This window comes from Ylistrum balloti, unplaced genomic scaffold (genome assembly GCF_031769215.1).
Source record: "Ylistrum balloti isolate Yb309-2 unplaced genomic scaffold, AGI_CSIRO_Ybal_v1 Utg369764, whole genome shotgun sequence".
Taxonomy (NCBI): domain Eukaryota; kingdom Metazoa; phylum Mollusca; class Bivalvia; order Pectinida; family Pectinidae; genus Ylistrum; species Ylistrum balloti.
In genome coordinates this window covers 548,373-569,445 of record NW_026781961.1, presented here as the reverse complement: position 1 = coordinate 569,445, position 21,073 = coordinate 548,373, and the positions used below count along the sequence as shown (strand labels likewise).

The 21,073-nt window shown below is 35.7% G+C and overlaps 1 protein-coding gene across 4 annotated transcripts in view; it reads right to left on the bottom strand.

Moving 5' to 3' along the window:
* Positions 1-5,774: 5,774 nt before the first annotated feature.
* LOC132543795 (coiled-coil domain-containing protein 83-like) overlaps positions 5,775-21,073 on the bottom strand; it is a 58,389-nt gene continuing 43,090 nt past the window's right edge. For all 4 annotated transcript variants that reach the window (XM_060207322.1, XM_060207324.1, XM_060207323.1 and 1 more), the window contains exons 3-12: positions 19,301-19,385; positions 17,506-17,674; positions 16,907-17,074; positions 16,688-16,779; positions 12,000-12,068; positions 11,676-11,797; positions 10,722-10,870; positions 10,009-10,110; positions 8,077-8,135; positions 5,775-7,926 (exon numbers count right to left, since the gene is read on the bottom strand). In XM_060207322.1, coding sequence (XP_060063305.1) covers positions 7,756-7,926; positions 8,077-8,135; positions 10,009-10,110; positions 10,722-10,870; positions 11,676-11,797; positions 12,000-12,068; positions 16,688-16,779; positions 16,907-17,074; positions 17,506-17,674; positions 19,301-19,385 — 1,186 coding nt within the window. In that variant the 3' untranslated portion in view covers positions 5,775-7,755. The remainder of the gene's footprint in view (positions 7,927-8,076; positions 8,136-10,008; positions 10,111-10,721; positions 10,871-11,675; positions 11,798-11,999; positions 12,069-16,687; positions 16,780-16,906; positions 17,075-17,505; positions 17,675-19,300; positions 19,386-21,073) is intronic.

Sequence of the window (21,073 nt, the reverse complement as noted above, 5' to 3'; positions counted from 1 at the left end):
TAATAAAACATAACATTCATTAAAAGTAACACGGCGGTCATACGGAATTGGTTATCAACTTTAGGTCTCCTACTGGTTGGAAGTAAATGTGGTGAATACATGAACCGTCGAGATTTTTACTGCGAGACTCGTATAAATAGTAATACAATACCAATGGTAAATGTGACATCTCTCATCTTTACGAGTTCCCTAAGAGATTTTTACTGCGGAACTCGTATTAATAGTAATACCAATGGTAAATGGGGCATCTCTCATCTTTACGAGTTCCCTAAGAGATTTTTACTGCGGAACTCGTATTAATAGTAATACCACTGGTAAATATGACATCTCTCATCTTTACGAGTTCCCTAAGAGATTTTTACTGCGGAACTCGTATTAATAGTAATACCAATGGTAAATGGGGCATCTCTCATCTTTACGAGTTCCCTAAGAGATTTTTACTCCGGAACTCGTATTAATAGTAATACCAATGGTAAATGGGGCATCTCTCATCTTTACGAGTTCCCTAAGAGATTTTTACTGCGAGACTCGTATAAATAGTTATACAATACCAATGGTAAATGGGGCATCTCTCATCTTTACGAGTTCTTTAAGAAATTTTTACTCCGGGACTCGTATTAATAGTAATACCACTGCTAAATGGGACATCTCTCATCTTAACGAGTTCCCTAAGAGGTAATTGCATAGCCTATGTAAATTCTTAGAACGGCAAACATGTACACGTCGAAACGTAGATACAACGTGGGCAGAGTAGGATATGATCGGGAATCTTAGCTATTGTCATCTAGCTGTAACGTGATGGCTTGAATTGAGGAAACATTTTTTTAAAGCTCTGTCGACTTTCAGGTTAAGGTTAAGGGGTAGTTGACATGAGGCTGGGAATGCTGTGTATAACTGAGATATTAATTGAGTTCATGTTAGTGTTTAAAATTTCCTGTTCTATAATGAGACATTTAAAGTTGGTACACTTTATATAGAAATGATTAAACTTATCCATGAGTGAGATGTTGAGTTTGTTTTGAAATTTCTTGTTCTGCATTGAGTGTTTTTATTCTGTATATAGATGTGTAAATATGACGGAGATGTAGAGTTTACAATTACATTTAGTACTTTCAAGTTTTCTTGTATAAATTTGTATATATCAGTCATTACCTGTTGTATACATACTGTGACAATGTCTGACATCAGTCATTACCTGTTGTATACATACTGTGACAATGTCTGACATCAGTCATTACCTGTTGTATACATACTGTGACAATGTCTGACATCAGTCATTACCTGTTGTATACATACTGTGACAATGTCTGACATCAGTCATTAATTGTTGTATACATACTGTGACAATATCTGACATCAGTCATTACCTGTTGTATACATACTGTGACAATGTCTGACATCAGTCATTACCTGTTGTATACATACTGTGACAATGTCTGACATCAGTCATTACCTGTTGGTATACATACTGTGACAATGTCTGACATCAGTCATTAATTGTTGTATACATACTGTGACAATGTCTGACATCAGTCATTACCTGTTGTATACATACTGTGACAATGTCTGACATCAGTCATTAATTGTTGTATACATACTGTGACAATGTCTGACATCAGTCATTAATTGTTGTATACATACTGTGACAATGTCTGACATCAGTCATTACCTGTTGTATACATACTGTGACAATGTCTGACATCAGTCATTAATTGTTGTATACATACTGTGACAATGTCTGACATCAGTCATTACCTGTTGTATACATACTGTGACAATGTCTGACATCAGTCATTACCTGTTGTATACATACTGTGACAATGTCTGACATCAGTCATTACCTGTTGTATACATACTGTGACAATGTCTGACATCAGTCATTACCTGTTGTATACATACTGTGACAATGTCTGACATCAGTCATTAATTGTTGTATACATACTGTGACAATGTCTGACATCAGTCATTACATACTGTGACAATGTCTGACATCAGTCATTACCTGTTATATACATACTGTGACAATGTCTGACATTAGTCATCAACTGTTGTATACATACTGTGACAATGTCTGACATCAGTCATTACCTGTTGTATACATACTGTGACAATGTCTGTTGTATACATACTGTGACAATGTCTGACATCAGTCATTACCTGTTGTATACATACTGTGACAATGTCTGACATCAGTCATTACCTGTTGTATACATACTGTGACAATGTCTGACATCAGTCATTACCTGTTGTATACATACTGTGACAATGTCTGACATCAGTCATTACCTGTTGTATACATACTGTGACAATGTCTGACATCAGTCATTACCTGTTGTATACATACTGTGACAATGTCTGACATCAGTCATTACCTGTTGTATACATACTGTGACAATGTCTGACATCAGTCATTACCTGTTGTATACATACTGTGACAATGTCTGACATCAGTCATTACCTGTTGTATACATACTGTTGTATACATACTGTGACAATGTCTGACATCAGTCATTAAATGTTGTATACATACTGTGACAATGTCTGACATCAGTCATTACCTGTTGTATACATACTGTGACAATGTCTGACATCAGTCATTACCTGTTGTATACATACTGTGACAATGTCTGACATCAGTCTGTTGTATACATACTGTGACAATGTCATCAGTCATTACCTGTTGTATACATACTGTGACAATGTCTGACATCAGTCATTACCTGTTGTATACATACTGTGATACATACTGTGACAATGTCTGACATCAGTCATTACCTGTTGTATACATACTGTGACAATGTCTGACATCAGTCATTACCTGTTGTATACATACTGTGACAATGTCTGACATCAGTCATTACCTGTTGTATACATACTGTGACAATGTCTGACATCAGTCATTACCTGTTGTATACATACTGTGACAATGTCTGACATCAGTCATTACCTGTTGTATAAATACTGTGACAATGTCTGACATCTGCCATTACCTGTTGGTATACATAATGTGACAATGTCTGACATCAGTCATTACCTGTTGTATACATACTGTGACAATGTCTGACATCAGTCATTAAATGTTGTATACATACTGTGACAATGTCTGACATCAGTCATTACCTGTTGTATACATACTGTGACAATGTCTGACATCAGTCATTACCTGTTGTATACATACTGTGACAATGTCTGACATCAGTCATTACCTGTTGTATACATACTGTGACAATGTCTGACATCAGTCATTACCTGTTGTATACATACTGTGACAATGTCTGACATCAGTCATTACCTGTTGTATACATACTGTGACAATGTCTGACATCAGTCATTAATTGTTGTATACATACTGTGACAATGTCTGACATCAGTCATTACCTGTTGTATACATACTGTGACAATGTCTGACATCAGTCATTACCTGTTGTATACATACTGTGACAATGTCTGACATCAGTCATTACCTGTTGTATACATACTGTGACAATGTCTGACATCAGTCATCAACTGTTGTATACATACTGTGACAATGTCTGACATCAGTCATTACCTGTTGTATACATACTGTGACAATGTCTGACATCAGTCATTACCTGTTGTATACATACTGTGACAATGTCTGACATCAGTCATTACCTGTTGTATACATACTGTGACAATGTCTGACATCAGTCATTACCTGTTGTATACATACTGTGACAATGTCTGACATCAGTCATTACCTGTCATCAGTCAACCTGTTGTATACATACTGTGACAATGTCTGACATCAGTCATTACCTGTTGTATACATACTGTGACAATGTCTGACATGTCATACTGTGACAATGTCTGACATCAGTCATTACCTGTTGTATACATACTGTGACAATGTCTGACATCAGTCATTACCTGTTGTATACATACTGTGACAATGTCTGACATCAGTCATTAATTGTTGTATACATACTGTGACAATGTCTGACATCAGTCATTAATTGTTGCATACATACTGTGACAATGTCTGACATCAGTCATTACCTGTTGTATACATACTGTGACAATGTCTGACATCAGTCATTACCTGTTGTATACATACTGTGACAATGTCTGACATCAGTCATTACCTGTTGTATACATACTGTGACAATGTCTGACATCAGTCATCAACTGTTGTATACATACTGTGACAATGTCTGACATCAGTCATTACCTGTTGTATACATACTGTGACAATGTCTGACATCAGTCATTACCTGTTGTATACATACTGTGACAATGTCTGACATCAGTCATTACCTGTTGTATACATACTGTGACAATGTCTGACATCAGTCATTACCTGTTGTATACATACTGTGACAATGTCTGACATCAGTCATTACCTGTTGTATACATACTGTGACAATGTCTGACATCAGTCATTAAGTGTTGTATACATACTGTGACAATGTCTGACATCAGTCATTACCTGTTGTATACATACTGTGACAATGTCTGACATCAGTCATTACCTGTTGTATACATACTGTGACAATGTCTGACATCAGTCATTACCTGTTGTATACATACTGTGACAATGTCTGACATCAGTCATTACCTGTTGTATACATACTGTGACAATGTCTGACATCAGTCATCAACTGTTGTATACATACTGTGACAATGTCTGACATCAGTCATTACCTGTTGTATACATACTGTGACAATGTCTGACATCAGTCATCAACTGTTGTATACATACTGTGACAATGTCTGACAATGTCTGACATCAGTCATTACCTGTTGTATACATACTGTGACAATGTCTGACATCAGTCATTAACATACAGTGACATCAGTCATTAACTGTTGTATACATACTGTGACAATGTCTGACATCAGTCATTACCTGTTGTATACATACTGTGACAATGTCTGACATCAGTCATTAATTGTTGTATACATACTGTGACAATGTCTGACATCAGTCATTACCTGTTGTATACATACTGTGACAATGTCTGACATCAGTCATTACCTGTTGACATCAGTCATTACCTGTTGTATACATACTGTGACAATGTCTGACATCAGTCATCAACTGTTGTATACATACTGTGACAATGTCTGACATCAGTCATTAATTGTTGTATACATACTGTGACAATGTCTGACATCAGTCATTACCTGTTGTATACATACTGTGACAATGTCTGACATCAGTCATTACCTGTTGTATACATACTGTGACAATGTCTGACATCAGTCATTAATTGTTGTATACATACTGTGACAATGTCTGACATCAGTCATTAATATACTGTGACAATGTCTGACATCAGTCATTACCTGTTGTATACATACTGTGACAATGTCTGACATCAGTCATTACCTGTTGTATACATACTGTGACAATGTCTGACATCAGTCATTACCTGTTGTATACATACTGTGACAATGTCTGACATCAGTCATTAATTGTTGTATACATACTGTGACAATGTCTGACATCAGTCATTACCTGTTGTATACATACTGTGACAATGTCTGACATCAGTCATTACCTGTTGTATACATACTGTGACAATGTCTGACATCAGTCATTAATTGTTGTATACATACTGTGACAATGTCTGACATCAGTCATTACCTGTTGGTATATTCACTGCAACAATGTCTGACATCAGTCATTACCTGTTGTATACATACTGTGACAATGTCTGACATCAGTCATTACCTGTTGTATACATACTGTGACAATGTCTGACATCAGCCATAATTTCACTTTAGATCAATGAATAACAATGACAAACTTCAAATACAGTAATTTATTCAAATTTCAGAGAAAAATTGCAAATATGAAAGATGACAACTCATTGTGTACCCAATAGAAGACAGACTTGAATAAACAAGAAGTATTGTAAATACAAATATTTTGTTGATGTATCAATATATTATTTTTCCTCTCACTTTCTCAAAATACACACACATCTTCCATCAATGTTCCTCTTACAACACAATCAACAATTGTCCTGGTCATGAATACAGCTGGTTGCTGTAGGCATCACAGGTCTACATACAGGACAGAGTGAAAGAAACAAAAATTGGAGGTAAATGAAATATAGGACAATGGTAGGACAAATTGATTGACATCAAGATATAAAACTGTAGGACAATGGTAGGACAAATATTGGATTTCAAGATTTAGAACTGTAGGACAATGGTAGGACAGAACATTGGACATCAAGATTTAGAACTGTAGGACAATGGTAGGACAGAATATTGGACATCAAGATTTAGAACTGTAGGACAATGGTAGGACAGAACATTGGACATCAAGATATAAAACTGTAGGACAAATTGATTGACATCAAGATTTAGAACTGTAGGACAATGGTAGGATAAATTGATTGACATCAAGATTTAGAACTGTAGGACAATGGTAGGACAGAACATTGGACATCAAGATTTAGAACTGTAGGACAATGGTAGGACAGAATATTGGAGATACAGATATAGAACTAAAGGACAGTCAGATGTAAAATCTAAACAAAACACCACCTTACAACTGACATAGTCAATAATAAATAATTTATTTATCTGTTCTGATGGTAGCACTTTTCTCCAATGATTAACACTATACCAATACCAAGTAAGGTTTGGCTAATTTTCATCCACAACTCTGATATCTTTCACAGGAAAGTATGGCATTATGATAGTACAGCAATATGATCGTTCATCCAGAAACAGAATGAAAACTTATTTACCACAAAATTTGTCACACTGATATAAAATTTACACCAGATTAAAAGACATCAATTTCAGAATTTCCAACTGGATACAATTGAAAAGAAAGATTCCTCTCACTGGATTACTTAACAAAAAATTTTGGAATCTTGACTTACTCAACAGTTGAATCTGCAAATTTGACTTAAAAAAACAATCAAATGTGGGACCCTGACTTACTAACTGATCAAATGTGGGACCCTGACTTACTAACTGATCAAATGTGGGACCCTGACTTACTAACTGATCAAATGTGGGACCCTGACTTACTAACTGATCAAATGTGGGACCCTGACTTACTAACTGATCAAATGTGGGATCCTGACTTACTAAGTGATCAAATGTGGGACCCTGACTTACTAACTGATCAAATGTGGGACCCTGACTTACTAACTGATCAAATGTGGGACCCTGACTTACTAACTGATCAAATGTGGGATCCCAACTTACTAACTGATCAAATGTGGGACCCTGACTTACTAACTGATCAAATGTGGGACCCTGACTTACTAACTGATCTAATGTGGGACCCTGACTTACTAACTGATCAAATGTGGGACCCTGACTTACTAACTGATCAAATCTAAGAACCTGCTGTGTATCTGTATAGATCCAAATTAATACTTCCATGACAAACATCTGACAAATGCAAGGACAAATTGGACAAATGACTTCAGCACTATAAATAAACTGACAAATCCGTTATATGTGTGTTTTGTAGGGATGTAGCTATGGTCTGGCCATGCCTCCCAGCAAGGGATGGCTGACAGGCCAAGTGTTTCTTGGGTTGGTAATGTAGGCATGACCTGACCATGCCTCTAAGGACAGGATCAGTGATGGGCCGACTGTCGATAGGGTTGGCGATGTAGGCATGACGTAGCCACGCCTCTCAGGATGAGATGAGTGATGGGCCAACTGTCTGTAGAGTTGGTGATGTTGGTATGACGTAGCCACGCCTCTCAGCATGAGATGAGTGATGGGTCAACTGTCTGTAGATTTACAATGTAGTTATGGTCTGGCCACACCTCTCAGCATGGGATGAGTTACAGGCCAACTATCAGGTTTACAATCCTTGGCTGCAGCCTCTTCAGCACTAAGTACCTGGGGGACATGGATAGGCATCTGTACTCCTGATACATTCAGTAACTTCATCTCCAGGGGACCAAGCTTTAGGTAGTCCTACAACATACCAATTTTAAAAGCATCCTTTTTCCTGAGTAAAATTGAGTTAAAAATAAACAGAAGTAAACTGGAACAATCAAAATTCTTCTATGAATGTACAAACCATCAAAACTTTATGAATTAATATAATATCATGAGAGTACTTACTGAAAAGTCTTCTTCTTCAAAATACATGTTATCTAGGAGCTCTGTGTCAACACTCTCATCTGAAACATAAACAGATATATGTATACCTAATAACTACTTCTACCGTACTCGAACTACCATGGAAACAGTTACCGTGAATACAGTCATAATATAGTTACCATGGATACAGTCTATAAATGGTAATATAGTCTATGAATGGTAATACAGTCTATGATTGGTCAGTCTATGAATGGTAATACAGCCTATGAATGGTCTATGAATGGTAATACAGACTAAGAATGGTCTATGAATGGTAATACAGTCTATAAATGGTAATACAGTCTATGAATGGTCTATGAATGGTAATACAGACTAAGAATGGTCTATGAATGGTAATACAGTCTATAAATGGTAATACAGCCTATGAATGGTCTATGAATGGTAATACAGACTAAGAATGGTCTATGAATGGTAATACAGTCTATAAATGGTAATACAGCCTATGAATGGTCTATGAATGGTAATACAGTCTATGAATGGTAATACAGTCTATGAATGGTAATACAGTCTATGAATGGTCTATGAATGGTAATACAGTCTATGAATGGTAATACAGTCTATGAATGGTAATACAGTCTATGAATGATAATACAGTCTATGAATGGTAATACAGCCTATGAATGGTCTATGAATGGTAATACAGTCGATGAATGGTCTATGAATGGTAATACAGTCTATGAATGGTAATACAGTCTATGAATGGTAATACAGTCTATGAATGGTCTATGAATGGTAATACAGTCGATGAATGGTCTATGAATGGTAATACAGTCTATGAATGATAATACAGTCTATGAATGGTAATACAGTCTATGAATGGTAATACAGTCTATGAATGGTCTATGAATGGTAATACAGTCTATGAATGGTAATACAGTCTATGAATGGTCTATGAATGGTAATACAGTCTATGAATGGTAATACAGTCTATGAATGGTAATACAGTCTATGAATGATAATACAGTCTATGAATGGTAATATAGTCTATGAATGGTAATACAGTCTATGAATGATAATACAGTCTATGAATGGTCTATGAATGGTAATACAGTCTATGAATGGTAATACAGTCTATGAATGGTCTATGAATGGTAATACAGTCTATGAATGGTAATACAGTCTATGAATGGTCTATGAATGGTAATACAGTCTATGAATGGTAATACAGTCTATGAATGGTCTATGAATGGTAATACAGTCTATGAATGGTAATACAGTCTATGAATGGTAATACAGTCTATGAATGGTAATACAGTCTATGAATGGTAATACAGTCTATGAATGGTAATACAGTCTATGAATGGTAATATAGTCTATGAATGGTAATACAGTCTATGAATGGTAATACAGTCTATGAATGGTAATACAGTCTATGAATGGTATTACAGTCTTTGACTGGTATTAATGTCTCTGATTGGTATTACAGTCTATGAATGGTAATACAGTCTATGAATGGTAATACAGTCTATGAATGGTAATACAGTCTATGAATGGTAATACAGTCTATGAATGGTCTATGAATGGTAATACAGTCTATGAATGGTAATACAGTCTATGAATGGTCTATGAATGGTAATACAGTCTATGAATGGTAATACAGTCGATGAATAGTAATACAGTCTATGAATGGTAAGACAGTCTATGAAGGGTAATACAGTCTATGAATGGTAATACAGTCTATGAATGGTAATACAGTCTATGAAGGGTAATACAGTCTATGAATGGTAATACAGTCGATGAATGGTAATACAGTCTATGAATGGTAATACAGTCTATGAATGGTAATACAGTCTATGAATGGTAATACAGTCTATGAATGGTCTATGAATGGTAATACAGTCTATGAATGGTAATACAGCCTATATGTCTGTCTTGAAACTATAATTCTCTTACCATCCTCTGAGGAACTGTCCCCATCATGTTCTATGAAGGGTGGGGCAGCCATTGAAAAGACTTTCTTTTCCACTGCCCTCTGTGTGGCACTGCCAGCTCGAGCTGTAATCAAACAAAAAAACAGTGGTGCATAATGTTCCAGTGTAATTATCATGTACTGAGATTTACAATGTATAGATCTAATGACGTATAATTCTCCTGTATATCTACAATGTATAGATCTAATGGTGTATAATTCTCCTGTATATCTACAATGTATAGAGATCTAATGGTGTATAATTCTCCTGCATATCTACAATGTATATATCTAATGGTGTATAATTCTCCTGTATATCTACAATGTATAGATCTAATGGAGTATAATTCTCCTGTATATCTACAATGTATAGATCTAATGGTGTATAATTCTCCTGTATATCTACAATGTATAGAGATCTAATGGTGTATAATTCTCCTGTATATCTACAATGTATAGATCTAATGGTGTATAATTCTCCTGTATATCTACAATGTATAGATATAATGGTGTATAATTCTCCTGTATATCTACAATGTATAGATCTAATGGTGTAGAATATTTCAGTATATCTCAATTGATATAAAATGAGTCATCTTCCCCCAAGGATGTTTCTGACCTAATTTTTGTTAAAATCTTGTTAGTCATTCATAACTAGTAATTATTGTCAGAAATGTTGATGAACAATCCGCATTACCTGAGATTGTCTCCTCGGCCTCCTTGATGGCAAGGATTGAAGTGTCTGTACTTGTGTCATTTATAGAAATTTGTGCCAGATCCATCTCCAGAATACCAGTATTGTCCAGGTTCTCCCCACCTTCCTCAAACTGAGTCAGGAAGAAGTTTCTAGCAGAAGACAATAGGTTGTTTACTTATCAATTTACTTCTATTACTTTACATGTACCAGGTAAACCAGTTCACCCCTCATTCAGATTACATTAACTAAACAATTCCATCCACAACCAAAACTATTTCTCTTTGTAAAGTCTCCATTATTGCTATTTTTAACATAAACTATGGACATCCAAGCAGCTAGAATTGGTCGATATTTTGACATACTTATATTTCCCCATAGAAACATTACCAATCTGTAGACAAAATATTTTCTAAAAAAGAAAGTATTGAGTACATATGTTTATTGTAGTGGTTTAAATGGAAATGGCAATTAAAGCACCTTAAGATGCTTCCATTCATGGTGAGCATTTGATTCTACCATATCTGGGTGTTGAGAAGAAGATTTTTGAAATCTGAGTCAATTTGACCCCTATTCGCCCCCACCCCTCAGGCCCCTGTAGGGTAGGGACTGTATATTTCATGATTTGGTTCATCTTAGGCCGGGGAAGGTTTCTGCAAAATTTCATTGAAATTGAATCAGGAGTTTCTGAGAAGATGTAAAAAACATGTTAACTTGTTTACGGATGCACAGCACACTACGCTGGATGAAGGTGATCTCAAAAGGTCACCATGAGGCTTTGTCTCCAGTGACTTGAAAATCCTTTTATATAAACCTTACTTGTGATGAATATCCTTTAACCTTTAATGTCATCAACACTGTTAACTGATTCAACCTTTCTGTCATAGTAAACTTTAACCTCAACATCAATGTTGACCTTCAGATACAACCTTGAACTATTTTGTAATTATCACTGACCTTGACACCTTCAGATCCTCTATTTTGCACTCAAATAAGTCGGCCATCACCAGGAGGTTGGCCTTCTCTAAGTCCTCCACTTCCTTTCTAAGCTCTGCAGACTCTGCCTTGTGGATCTCGACCTGTTTTTTTTTTACCAAAGATGAAAAATAAAATTCATCATGTTGTATATGAGTGTTATCAGACTGAGAGAAGGACAACAAATTGAAGCTGTATTACACTGTTTATATAAGTGACATCAGTGAGTGATATTAATGGTTATCACACTATATATCCTCTAAATCACAATCAATCCTAGGATTAAATGATAAAATGAACTTTAACCTCTCGTCGGAGCCAATCATTGTCAAGAACCTCTTGCCGACTGTACTTGTCTAGCTGACCTATGGCTTTCTGAAAAACAAAAACATGATATTGAGATAGAAGTTTTTTATTTAAGTATAGGATCTGTCTCCATGGTAACTGGTCACTCCTCAACAACCTGGTTAAGTTCTGTTTGTCTCATTCAGTAAAACATCAGACAAGTTATCAACAGTAAATACAGAATCAAATGTGAAATCATATGTCACAGACGGATAATGGATAAATTTATGGAGGAACTAATTCTAGACAATGAATATATGACAGATTATTAGTATGAATCATCAATACAAACAATTACTAGTGTTTATACACCAGTACAAACCTCTCAAACTAAATATGTCTGTATAAACTCACACACAGGACACCAGTACAAACCTCTCAAGCTAAATATGTCTGTATAAACTCACACACAGGACACCAGTACAAACCTCTCAAGCTAAGTATGTCTGTATAAACTCACACACAGGACACCAGTACAAACCTCTCAAACTAAATATGTCTGTATAAACTCACACACAGGACACCAGTACAAACCTCTCAAACTAAATATGTCTGTATAAACTCACACACAGGACACCAGTACAAACCTCTCAAACTAAATATGTCTGTATAAACTCACACACAGGACACCAGTACAAACCTCTCAAACTAAATATGTCTGTATAAACTCACACACAGGACACCAGTACAAACCTCTCAAACTAAATATGTCTGTATAAACTCACACACAGGACACCAGTACAAACCTCTCAAACTAAATATGTCTGTATAAACTCACACACAGGACACCAGTACAAACCTCTCAAACTAAATATGTCTGTATAAACTCACACACAGGACACCAGTACAAACCTCTCAAACTAAATATGTCTGTATAAACTCACACACAGGACACCAGTACAAACCTCTCAAACTAAATATGTCTGTATAAACTCACACACAGGACACCAGTACAAACCTCTCAAACTAAATATGTCTGTATAAACTCACACACAGGACACCAGTACAAACCTCTCAAACTAAGTATGTCTGTATAAACTCACACACAGGACACCAGTACAAACCTCTCAAACTAAATATGTCTGTATAAACTCACACACAGGACACCAGTACAAACCTCTCAAACTAAATATGTCTGTATAAACTCACACACAGGACACCAGTACAAACCTCTCAAACTAAATATGTCTGTATAAACTCACACACAGGACACCAGTACAAACCTCTCAAACTAAATATGTCTGTATAAACTCACACACAGGACACCAGTACAAACCTCTCAACACAGGACACACAAACCTCTCAAACTAAGTATGTCTGTATAAACTCACACACAGGACACCAGTACAAACCTCTCAAACTAAACATTTCTGTATAAACTCACACACAGGACACCAGTACAAACCTCTCAAGCTAAACATGTAAATAAACTCACACACAGTCTGTAAACTCACACACAGGACACCAGTACAAACCTCTCAAACTAAATATGTCTGTATAAACTCACACACAGGACACCAGTACAAACCTCTCAAACTAAATATGTCTGTATAAACTCACACACACACACAGGACACCAGTACAAACCTCTCAAACTAAATATGTCTGTATAAACTCACACACAGGACACCAGTACAAACCTCTCAAACTAAATATGTCTGTATAAACTCACACACAGGACACCAGTACAAACCTCTCAAACTAAATATGTCTGTATAAACTCACACACAGGACACCAGTACAAACCTCTCAAACTAAGAAATTCTGTATAAACTCACAGAGAGGAAAACAAAACAAACCTCAAAAACTAACAATGTGTAAAAACACTCACACACAGGACACCAGTACAAACCTCTCAAACTAAATATGTCTGTATAAACTCACACACAGGACACCAGTACAAACCTCTCAAACTAAATATGTCTGTATAAACTCACACACAGGACACCAGTACAAACCTCTCAAACTAAATATGTCTGTATAAACTCACACACAGGACACCAGTACAAACCTCTCAAACTAAATATGTCTGTATAAACTCACACACAGGACACCAGTACAAACCTCTCAATCTAAATATGTCTGTATAAACTCACACACAGGACACCAGTACAAACCTCTCAAACTAAATATTTCTGTATAAACTCACACACAGGACACCAGTACAAACCTCTCAAACTAAATATGTCTGTATAAACTCACACACAGGACACCAGTACAAACCTCTCAAGCTAAATATGTCTGTATAAACTCACACACAGGACACCAGTACAAACCTCTCAAACTAAATATGTCTGTATAAACTCACACACAGGACACCAGTACAAACCTCTCAAACTGAATATTTCTGTATAAACTCACACACAGGACACCAGTACAAACCTCTCAAGCTAAATATTTCTGTATAAACTCACACACAGGACACCAGTACAAACCTCTCAAACTAAATATTTCTGTATAAACTCACACACAGGACACCAGTACAAACCTCTCAAACTAAATATTTCTGTATAAACTCACACACAGGACACCAGTACAAACCTCTCAAACTAAATATGTCTGTATAAACTCACACACAGGACACCAGTACAAACCTCTCAAACTAAATATTTCTGTATAAACTCACACACAGGACACCAGTACAAACCTCTCAAACTAAATATGTCTGTATAAACTCACACACAGGACACCAGTACAAACCTCTCAAACTAAATATTTCTGTATAAACTCACACACAGGACACCAGTACAAACCTCTCAAACTAAAAAATTCTGTATAAACTCACACACAGGACACCAGTACAAACCTCTCAAACTAAACACTTCTGTATAAACTCACACACAGGACACCAGTACAAACCTCTCAAGCTAAACACTTCTGTATAAACTCACACACAGGACACCAGTACAAACCTCTCAAGCTAAATATGTCTGTATAAACTCACACACAGGACACCAGTACAAACCTCTCAAACTAAATATGTCTGTATAAACTCACACACAGGACACCAGTACAAACCTCTCAAACTAAATATTTCTGTATAAACTCACACACAGGACACCAGTACAAACCTCTCAAACTAAATATTTCTGTATAAACTCATACACAGGACACCATTACAAACCTCTCAAACTAAGTATGTCTGTATAAACTCACACACAGGACACCAGTACAAACCTCTCAAACTAAATATTTCTGTATAAACTCACACACAGGACACCAGTACAAACCTCTCAAACTAAACACTTCTGTATAAACTCACACACAGGACACCAGTACAAACCTCTCAAGCTAAACACTTCTGTATAAACTCACACACAGGACACCAGTACAAACCTCTCAAACTAAGTATGTCTGTATAAACTCACACACAGGACACCAGTACAAACCTCTCAAACTAAGTATGTCTGTATAAACTCACACACAGGACACCAGTACAAACCTCTCAAGCTAAATATGTCTGTATAAACTCACACACAGGACACCAGTAAAAACCTCTCAAGCTAAATAGTTCATATAAACTCACACACAGGACTCAAACTAAATATGTCTGTATAAACTCACACACAGGACACCAGTACAAACCTCTCAAGCTAAGTATGTCTGTATAAACTCACACACAGGACACCAGTACAAACCTCTCAAGCTAAACACTTCTGTATAAACTCATACACAGGACACCAGTACAAACCTCTCAAGCTAAATATGTCTGTATAAACTCACACACAGGACACCAGTACAAACCTCTCAAACTAAATATGTCTGTATAAACTCACACACAGGACACCAGTACAAACCTCTCAAACTAAATATGTCTGTATAAACTCACACACAGGACACCAGTACAAACCTCTCAAACTAACACAGTATGTCTGTATAAACTCACACACAGGACACCAGTACAAACCTCTCAAACTAAATATTTCTGTATAAACTCACACACAGGACACCAGTACAAACCTCTCAAACTAAGTATGTCTGTATAAACTCACACACAGGACACCAGTACAAACCTCTCAAACTAAATATTTCTGTATAAACTCACACACAGGACACCAGTACAAACCTCTCAAACTAAGTATGTCTGTATAAACTCACACACAGGACACCAGTACAAACCTCTCAAGCTAAATATGTCTGTATAAACTCACACACAGGACACCAGTACAAACCTCTCAAACTAAATATGTCTGTATAAACTCACACACAGGACACCAGTACAAACCTCTCAAACTAAATATTTCTGTATAAACTCACACACAGGACACCAGTACAAACCTCTCAAACTAAATATGTCTGTATAAACTCACACACAGGACACCAGTACAAACCTCTCAAGCTGAATATTTCTGTATAAACTCACACACAGGACACCAGTACAAACCTCTCAAACTAAATATGTCTGTATAAACTCACACACAGGACACCAGTACAAACCTCTCAAACTAAATATGTCTGTATAAACTCACACACAGGACACCAGTACAAACCTCTCAAACTAAGTATGTCTGTATAAACTCACACACAGGACACCAGTACAAACCTCTCAAACTAAATATGTCTGTATAAACTCACACACAGGACACCAGTACAAACCTCTCAAACTAAATATTTCTGTATAAACTCATACACAGGACACCAGTACAAACCTCTGAAGCTAAATATTTCTGTTTGTCCACCGTTTCCTCGGTATGCTGGTTGATTTCTGCTGTTGCTTTTTCTTGTGAACGTTCCAAATGATCTTTAGCAAAGAAAATAAGATTCAAGTTTGTTAGATATTCAAACAAAGACAAATAACAGGAGCTAATTTGAACCGAATAAATCTTCATTTTTTTGTTGTTGACAAACTGTCATTGCATCTTTCTTACTTTTCATATCACCAAAGCTGATCTCCATGTCAACTAGTTCATCCTTTAGAAGTTGGATCTGTTTCTTCTGCTCCATGTCACCTTTATCACGGAATGCCAGCCATAACTCCACCTCCTTCTCCTCTCGGCTTATCTTCCCTTCCGTCTCAGCAATTCGCTTCTTCAGCTCTGTTACACAGATAATGTACACCAGAACAATAATCAAAATATTGATGTGTTGTTGTAGAATTAAATCAACTGTGACAGTATGACTTCATCATAACTACATGATTAAGATGTTTCTTTAAATTATATAAAAATATCTGTCATGACACTGATTTCTGTTGGTCTGTCATGACACTGATTTCTGTTGGTCTGTCATGATACTGGTGATTTCTGTTGGTCTGTCATGATACTGGTGATTTCTGTTGGTCTGTCATGATACTGGTGATTTCTGTAGGTCTGTCATGATACTGGTGATTTCTGTTGGTCTGTCATGACACTGGTGATTTCTGTTGGTCTGTCATGATACTGGTGATTTCTGTTGGTCTGTCATGATACTGGTGATTTCTGTTGGTCTGTCATGATACTGGTGATTTCAGTTGACCAGACAGACCTACCTGTCAGTTCGTTTTCCTTTTGGCGTTGTCGTCCCCATTTGTCTTTCATTGTCATTATGACATCATCACGGGTTTTTACTTCTTCATTTTCAAAATATTTTTCTACCTCTTTGGCCTGCTTCAGCAAATGTTTGATCAGAAGTTCTTGCTCAGAAAGGAGCTTCTCATTCTGAAACATTCAAACCCACCACAATGACAGTTAACGTTGTCATTTTTAGAAACCTTTAGTATTTCACTGATCTAGTACTACTTTAGTTACTTTCCCCAAGTTTCAGTACTAACAACAACAAACATTACACAACAAACAATACACAACAACAAACATTATACAACAACAAACAATACACAACAAACAATACACAACAACAAACATTACACAACAACAAACATTACACAACAACAAACATTACACAACAACAAACATTACACAACAACAAACATTACACAACAACAAACATTACACAACAAACAATACACAACAACAAACATTACACAACAAACAATACACAACAACAAACATTACACAACAACAAACATTACACAACAAACAATACACAACAACAAACATTACACAACAACAAACATTACACAACAACAAACATTATACAACAACAAACATTACACAACAACAAACATTATACAACAACAAACATTACACAACAACAAACAATACACAACAAACAATACACAACAACAAACATTACACAACAACAAACAATACACAACAAACAATACACAACAACAAACATTACACAACAAACAATACACAACAACAAACATTACATAACAACAAACATTACACAACAACAAACATTACACAACAAACAATACACAACAACAAACATTACACAACAAACAATACACAACAACAAACATTTCACAACACCAAATATTACACAACAACAAACATTACACAACAACAAACATTACACAACAAACAATACGCAACAACAAACAATACACAACAACAAACATTCCACAACAACAAACATTACACAACAACAAACATTACACAACAAACATTACACAACAAACAATACACAACAACAAACATTACACAACAAACAATACACAACAACAAACATTACACAACACCAAACATTACACAACAAACAATACACAACAACAACCCATACACCACAACAAACATTATACAACAACAAACATTACACAACAAACAATACACAACAACAAACATTACACAACAAACAATACACAACAACAAACATTACACAACAACAAACAATACACAACAAACAATACACAACAACAAACATTACACAACAACAAACATTATACAACAACAAACATTACACAACAACAAACATTATACAACAACAAACATTACACAACAACAAACATTACACAACAAACAATACACAACAACAAACATTACACAACAACAAACATTACACAACAAACAATACGCAACAACAAACATTACACAACAAACAATACACAACAACAAACATTACATAACAACAAACATTACACAACAACAAACATTACACAACAAACATTACACAACAACAAACATTACACAACAACTAATTTTACACAACAACAAACATTTCACAAAAACTACAAAACTAAACAGCTGCAAAGTTTACTGAAATATTATCAGACTCCTTGCTGTTGTTGTTTTCTCCTTTTTTTCTGTTTTATCGTTTTGGTATGAGGCATGTCCTTTTTCTGATAACTAGTCACTAACAGCTCAGGTTGTTATGTTTGATTATCAACATTATGATGCTTGGTACATACATTGTTTTACATTGAATAAATTAACTAATCTTACCCTTTCTTCATGGCGGTGATTTTTATCTTCCCATCCTCTTGACTCAAACATGACATCCTCCAATTTTTTCTCTACGATTCCAATTCTAGAAACAAATACAAAGTATATATAGGGTCTTACATTAGTTTCTATTTGGAAAATGAATTTATGAAACCAGTCTAGGAATTTTACATTGTAGTATAACTAGCTTTGACAAGCTCAAATGAAAAATTGTGACGAGTTTCATAAATCACATATCAAACGTACAGGAACTTAAGATTTTTTACCACATGATCGATTATTCAGGCAAATATGGTAGAAAACCATTCCACATCAAATGAAGTCATGACTCATCTATGATCTCCACTATAACATCACACTGCAATTTGTGTGAATGTGTGACATGATTTCATTACCGTATTTAAAGTGATGTCGCAATAAGCTATATTACACATGTTTAATATGGAAAAATATATTATGGGTATATTTACTGAATAGCAAGGCAACCATGTGATAAATAGTTCTATAAATGTGCATCTAATTTAAACTAATCTATTCTGGCAGTGCTAACAGTCATCATTTTATTGTCACAAATCATTGGTCTCAATTTTATATTATTATTATTATTATTATTATTATTATTATTGACATTCTTAACGGCCTGTCAACACATAACCTTCATCAGACAAATGAACAGTGTGGAGAATACTAGCACTGATGTGCGTAATGTGCAGGGTGGTAAGGAACCAACCAACTTTTTGGTTGTACTATAATCCTATGTAAACTAAGACAATTAACAGCTTCCTAGTAAAGAAAGATAACAATACTATCAAAGTATTGGTTTACAAGAAAAAGATGCACACAGACCAATATCTCAAATCTGATCGCACCATCCCTTACACCAAAAGTTGGGCATTATATGAACCTCAACAGATGTGAAACGATTGTCACAGAAGAGCAAGACAAGAAGCAAGAACAAAATCATATCCACAGCGCCATGACAACATGTGGATACTCTGAACGGGCAAGCCAGAGAGTTAACAATGAATATGATGTAAGCAAAAAGACTGAGACAAAACAGCAAGGAAAAGAACAAAATGAAAGGACAAGTTGTTATCCCTTACATCAAAGGTTTACCAAAAACAATTCAGAGGATCTACTGTGGTCATAGAATTACAACAGTCATGAAACCTTACAAGACTCTCCCAAATATCCTAGTTCATTCTAAGAGTAAAACACCCAAAGAGAATATTGCAGAAAGTGTATATAAAATCACATGCTAGAACTGTGATGCACCATATATTGCAGGAACAGGCAGGAAATTTGGGGTCCGACTCAATGAACTTCAGAACTACGCGGAATACCAAGAAGGCAAAAAATTCACTAGATCACAGTGAAAAACATTCACAGTCCCAGATCAATAAATCTGCATTTACAGATCATTCCACACAGCAAAATCGTATCATTGACTGGGAAAATTCCAAAATATTTGACAGGAAAAATTACTTTTCAGGCGGTTGGTTAAGGAAGCTATCTGGAAATGCTGCAGCGGGCCAGTACTTAACAGGGATGAGGAGGGCCATAGACTCTTGCACTGCTATGACCAAGTGTTTAACAAAGCACAGCCAAATTGACAACAGTACATTGTTGACATGTGCAAACATATGCGTATAGGAACACATACAGATATGGCTATATACCATCTAAATGGAAATCAACTTCAGACAACATCGAAGGAGAAAGATATTGGAGTTATTTTTGAGTCTGACTTGAGTTTTGAAAATCATATCAGTG